The 6,000-nt window shown below is 45.8% G+C and overlaps 1 protein-coding gene across 2 annotated transcripts in view; it reads left to right on the top strand.

Moving 5' to 3' along the window:
* Window positions 1-534: 534 nt before the first annotated feature.
* The window catches only part of LRRC58 (leucine rich repeat containing 58), a 48,090-nt gene continuing 42,624 nt past the window's right edge, over window positions 535-6,000 (top strand). Inside the window, exon 1 of one of the 2 annotated variants that reach the window (XM_043594264.1) lies at window positions 535-1,494. In XM_043594264.1, coding sequence (XP_043450199.1) covers window positions 995-1,494 — 500 coding nt within the window. In that variant the 5' untranslated portion in view covers window positions 535-994. The remainder of the gene's footprint in view (window positions 1,495-6,000) is intronic. The other variant, XM_043594263.1, reaches the window with a different exon arrangement.

Here is a 6,000-nt window from a genome sequence, read left to right as displayed (position 1 = left end):
AAAAAAATTACTTGATATTTTTCTCATTTCTACTCACGACTTTTCAAAATCAAAAAGTAATTTCAGAGGAGACTGAGTTTAGGGCAAATATGTTAATTATAAGTACTAAATTAAAGCCAGCGTCAGGATTTTGCCAGTTAATTGCAGTTTTAACCTGCAGTAAAGTGTCAATGCTTGGTTCTTAAACTAATCAGTTAATTTTAGCTATCTGAAATTAACAAACCCCCTTGGCTCCCAGATTCATTTCTAGCCACTACAACTTAAAAACCACGGAAAAGCTTCTGTAGCTAAAAAATAGAAACACCATTACTTGATATACCTTATTTTTATCAATACTTTATGGATGGAGAAACGGAAATGAAATCCCTTGTCCAAGGACACATAGCTTATTTAATAAGAGAACCGGAGGAAGGATCCAGGGGTTCTGATTTTCTAGTCCAGCTGTCTTTGCATTTTGAAGTCAGTTTGGTTAATCCCCAGCCTCTAAATTCCTGGGATTGCTGTACTGAAGATGACTCATCACTAAATTCCTGTGTTCTCACTGAATCCTGCAGCGTAGAGGGCCCACTCCTAACCTGGGAACCAAGGGGGCGGTGCACCATGACGCGCGAACCCTCGAGGCCAGATAAGCAAACAGTCCTAGGGCTGTTTACCGAGGCAGTCCCTCACTCTGGGGACAGGTCATTGGGACCTCAGGGACTATAAACCCTCCGAGGTTCAAGGCTCTACCTGGCAGCCACCCGGCCCCTGCCCCCACGCCCGCTCTCTATCTCCGCGCTGCGCGCCGCGTGAAAAGCAGCCCAGCCCCCGAACGGCGCGCGCACCCCGCCGCCTAGCGTCGCGTGACCCGGCGGGGGCGCGCGGGGTTAGCGCCAGCTCGCGCCACTTCCGACGCAGCCCTCGGTTCAGGTTCCGGGGCGCGGCGGAGCTCCCGGCCTGTGGGTCGCGCGCGGTGCCCTTCGGTTCCGGGGCCACGCGCCCCGCGGCGGCCGCGATGGAGGAGGCCGGAGCGGCGGTGGTCGCTGCGGGGGAGGCTGAACTGAACATGTCCCGCCTCAACGTGTCCCCCGAGACGCTGGAGTTGGAGCTGGAGGCGCGGGGCGAGGAGCGGCGCGGCGCCAGGGAGGCGCTGCTCCGGCTGCTGCTGCCTCATAACCGTCTGGTGTCGCTGCCGCGGGCGCTGGGCAGCGGCTTTCCACACCTCCAGCTGTTGGACGTGAGCGGCAACGCGTTGACCGCGCTCGGGCCTGAGCTGCTGGCGCTGAGCAGCCTGCGCACGCTGCTGGCCAAAAACAACCGGCTCGGAGGGCCCGGCGCGCTGCCCAAGGGCCTGGCCCAGTCGCCGCTCTGCCGCAGCCTCCAGATGCTCAACCTCAGCGGGAACTGCTTCCAGGAGGTGCCCGCCTCGTTGCTGGAGCTGCGCGCGCTGCAGACCCTCAGCCTGGGCGGCAACCAGCTGCAGAGCATCCCGGCCGAGATCGAGAACTTGCAGAGGTGAGCTGGGCCGTGCCCCCAAAAGTCGGGGAGCCTGGGGCGGTGTCCGGGAGCCCCGGAGCGCTAGGCCTGGTCTTGGCGTCGTACAGTTGTCACGTAACCGCCTTCTTCCAGGCCCGCTCCTTAATTCTTTGGCAGTGAGCACTGCCCGGCCATCTCAGCGAGTTTGTACGTGAATAAATAAGATCGTTGTGTGTGACAGCGTTTGGGAATTGTGCTTGCCCCAAGCTGATTTTGGAAGCAGTTTTTCTTTTTTCTTTGTTCCGGGGGAGTGATCCGAACTGAGTAGGTACTCACACAAATGTAAATCTGAGGTTGTCATTTCCTTGCTCTGTCTGGTGGTTTTCCATACCTACAGATCAAAGTTTATGCCGTTTAGCATGACAAACAAGATACTCTGACCAAACCCTTGCTTTCCACTGCTCTGTATCGTTTCTCTGTAGCAACACTAGCACTCCTATCCTTTCTCTACTTTCCTTTCTCTGTCGCAATACTAGCACTACTACTTGTGAAAATAAGTGAGCCGTGCAGTTTATCAGCACCTTATGGACACTTACTAAATATGTGTTGAATGGATGCAGTGCCTCTGTACATGTGCAGTTCCCTTTGCCTGGAATGTTGCCTGCACCTGCCAAGCTCCTATTCATCCTTCAGAACCTATCTCCAGGGTTATCTATTTTCTTCCTCTACTGCTTCCTGAACAACAATTAGTTATTGACTAAACTGTCCTTTTGTACCTCATTCATCCTGCCATTGCGTTTACCTTATTAATTCTTTGTTCACAGGTCCGCCTCATGCACTACATTATTCAGTAAATAAATTTTGAATTAAATGGAAGGAGGAAGCAGAGGAAATAGGATAGCAAAAGTCTCCTAAAAGTGCTCTGCAAGGGTGTGAGAAAAAGAGCAAAAGGAAGTGTATTGTCCAAAGTGGAAAAAAAGTATCTGTCATCTGTAGAATATTTTCACATCTTGTTTTGAGTTTTCTAAGATAACAGAATATTAGAGCTAGAAAGAGTTAAATAGTGAAAAGAACATTAGCCTGAGAATAAGAACTCTTGGTGTCCCAGCCTTAGGCAGGTCACTTAACATATCCTGACCACAGCTTCCAAATCTGCAAAATAAGGCATTTGGACAAGATGTCCCTTCTTGACTCATCAACAGATATTTATAAAGTACTTGCCATGTATTATACACTGTCCTAGGTACTGGGGATACAAAGGTGAACATGATCCTATTCTCATGGAGCTAACACACTAACAGGAGACATTAAACAACTAACTTGTAAACCTCATTATTTAATTACAGTTATTATAAGTTCTATGAAGACAAATGGAGTGTGTTGAAATAACAGAGGGACATGACTTAGTTTGGTTCTTGAGGAAGTAATCTGAATTGAGCTTTTGAAGGAAGAATAAGAATTAACTAGGAGAGGGTGGGGTGGGATCAGTCCAGGTAAAAGGAACAGTGCATGTAAAAGCCTGAAGGCAAGAGGGACTGAAGGCCAACATTTTGAAAGGAGGACATTGTACTAGAGCATAGTAAGAAAGTGGCCAAAAGGGAAAGTGGCAAATGTGAACTTGGACCATTCCCAGGCCATGTTGGATCTTCAGGCCATGGTAGAGTTTGGATTTTATTCTAAGTACACAGGAGAGAGGTTTTTTGCTTTTGGTTTTTTGGTTTTGGTTTGTTTTTTAGTTTATTTATTTATTTTGAGAGACAGCAAATGCAAGCAGGGGAGGAGCAGAGAGAGGGAGAGACAGAATAGAGAATCCCAAGCAGGCTCTATGCTGTCAGTGCAGAGCCCAATATAGGGCTCATTCCCACATCCCTGAGATCATGACCTGAGCCGAAATCAAGAGTCGGATGCCCAACTGACTGAGCCACCCAGGTACCCCCACATGAGAGAGTTTTAAGCACATCTGTCTTGATGCTGCACAGCAATGGAGTGGGGAGAGGGTGGATAAGATAAGAGACTTTGAGGGCTGGTTAAAAGGAGGTCATTCTAGGAGAATGAGAGATGATGCTAGCTTACATGTAGATGATGCTAGGAGAGCTAGTAAGAAGTAGAAGTGTTGGAAAGAGATTTATACATAAAATTGACAGTTCTTGGTTTCCTCATAATTTGAAGTTCCATAATTCCAACCATCTCACTTAAGTCTTCTTGATATACTAAAAAAACAATTATTACTTCTATCACATTGGGGGAAAGGTAGGCAAAAATCATATTTATTGAGTACTTATAATGCTGTAGGCTCTGTAGTAGGGGCTCTAAATATGCTTTTTAATTCTCACAATACCTCTATGAGATGAGAGGAAGAAACTGAGGCTCTGAGAGGTTAAGTTATAAGAACCCAAAGCTAATGACTGATGGAATTGGATTTGATATGAGGATCTCTGACTCCAACCCCAAGAATTTTCCACAGTGACAGAGTAGGGCCAACACCTAATCCTTCTGACTTCTATTGCATATGTAATCAGGAGGATTGGTCAAAACTGTTTGCCTGGTTGACCTGGTTTTCTGAGCTAATAAACTGTGCTTTATGGTCATTGTACCTTTGGCTCAGTTGTGTGTAGGATCTTTTTTGTCTGTGTTATCATTTTTCAGTTGTATGCTCTATTTCTCTTTACTAATCAGAATCAGTAAAGGTTTAGGCCATGCTCCAAATTTAAATTCTAGTTGAGTGTAGGCTAAAAGGGTCATGTAGAAATACAGTCTTAGAAGTAGAAACAACCTGGGCAATGTCCTGATTCACCCCTTTTTATTATTCTTTTTTAATTTTTTAATTTTTTTAAATGTTTTTATTTATTTTTGAGAGAGATCAATCAGGGTAGGGGCAGAGAGAGAGAGGGGGACACAGAATCTGAAGCAGGATCCAGGCTTCGAGCTGTCAGCACAGAGTCTGACACTGGGCTCAAACCCACAAACCATGGGATCATGACCTGACCCGAAGTCGGATGCCCAACTGCCTGAGCCACCCAGGCACCTGTTTATTTTTATTTTTTAAAGTTTATTTATTTATTTTGAGAGAGAGAGAGAGAGAGCACAAGTAGGGGAGGGGCAGAGAGAGAGAAAGAGGCTCCATGCTGCCAGTGTAGAACCCCATCCAGGGCTTGAACCCATGAAACCACAATATCATGACCTGAGCCGAAACCAAGAGTCAGACGCTCAACCAACTGAGCCACCCAGGCACCCTACCCCTTTTTATTTGATCAGATGAGGACAATGAGATTTAGTATCAGTCACTTAGTTGAAACCAGCTAGTGACGATGAGATTTATGTGGTTCATGTACTTTAAAATAAAGCCTGTAGTGAGTGATAGTATTTGAAAATGATTCAGTATGAGGATGTCACCTCAAGAAAACTCCTTTCTTTATCCACAAGTGTATGGTTCTTATCTTTCTTTTTTTTAATTTTTTTTAACTTTTTTTTTTTTTTTTTTTGAGACAGAGAGAGACAGCATGAACAGGAGAGGGTCAGAGAGAGAGGGAGACATAGAATCTGAAACAGGCTCCAGGCTCTGAGCTGTCAGCACAGAGCCCGACGCGGGGCTCGAACTCACAGACTGTGAGATCATGACCTGAGCCAAAGTTGGATGCTTAACTGAGCCACCCAGGCGCCCCGGCTTTTTTTTTTAATTTTTAAAAAATGTTTATTTTTGAGAGAGAGAGAGAGAGAGAGACAGCGTGAGTGGGGGGAGGGATGGAGAGAGGGGGGAGACACAGAATCCAAAGCAACCTCCAGACCCTGAGCTGTCAGCTCAGAGCCTGACATGGGGCTCGAACTCAAGAGCCATGAGATCATGACCTGAGCTGAAGTTGGATGCTTAACTGACTGAGCCACCCAGGCGCCCCTGGTTCTTAATCTGTCTGTGTTTCTCTTCCGGTTTTCTGCCTTTTTGTTCAGAACTGTCTCACTATAATTCCATCTCCCTGTAACCAACCATAATGTAGAACTAATTTATATTTTTGTTTTTTTTTTTCTTTTTAACATTTGTTCATTTTTGAGAGACAGAGAGACACACAGCATGAGTGGGGGGAGGGGCAGAGAGAGAAGGAGACACAGAATCCAAAGCAGGCTCCAGGTCTGATCTGTCAGCACAGAGCTTGACATGAGGCTTGAACTCTCAGACTGCAAGATCATGACCTGAGCTGAAGTCGGACACTCAACCGACTGAGCCACCCAGGTGCCCCAATATATTTTTGATGTTCTTAATGTCATTTTTATTTGGGTGGAGAAGCAAAACGTTTTCTACTTGTACCTGTGGTTAAAGTTACTGGCACTAAGGGACTCTCATGTATTTTTTCAGTAGGTCATGGGCCCTTGCTAGAGAAAAGACACCCATTTCAGTATCCCTAATGATTGGAAAAGCAAAATACTTTCCAAGAAACAAATTTAAGGTTGGTCTGTTAATGCGAAACAGAAAGGAAAGGAAGAATTCTATAAATTCTGTGAATGAGTTTTCTGTTTTCAATATTCATCAAATACTAAAAAATAAAATTGTTC

This window comes from Prionailurus bengalensis, chromosome C2 (assembly GCF_016509475.1).
Source record: "Prionailurus bengalensis isolate Pbe53 chromosome C2, Fcat_Pben_1.1_paternal_pri, whole genome shotgun sequence".
NCBI lineage: Eukaryota > Metazoa > Chordata > Mammalia > Carnivora > Felidae > Prionailurus > Prionailurus bengalensis.
Note: the sequence above shows the minus strand (reverse complement) of the source record. Positions and strands in the feature narration are given on the sequence as shown.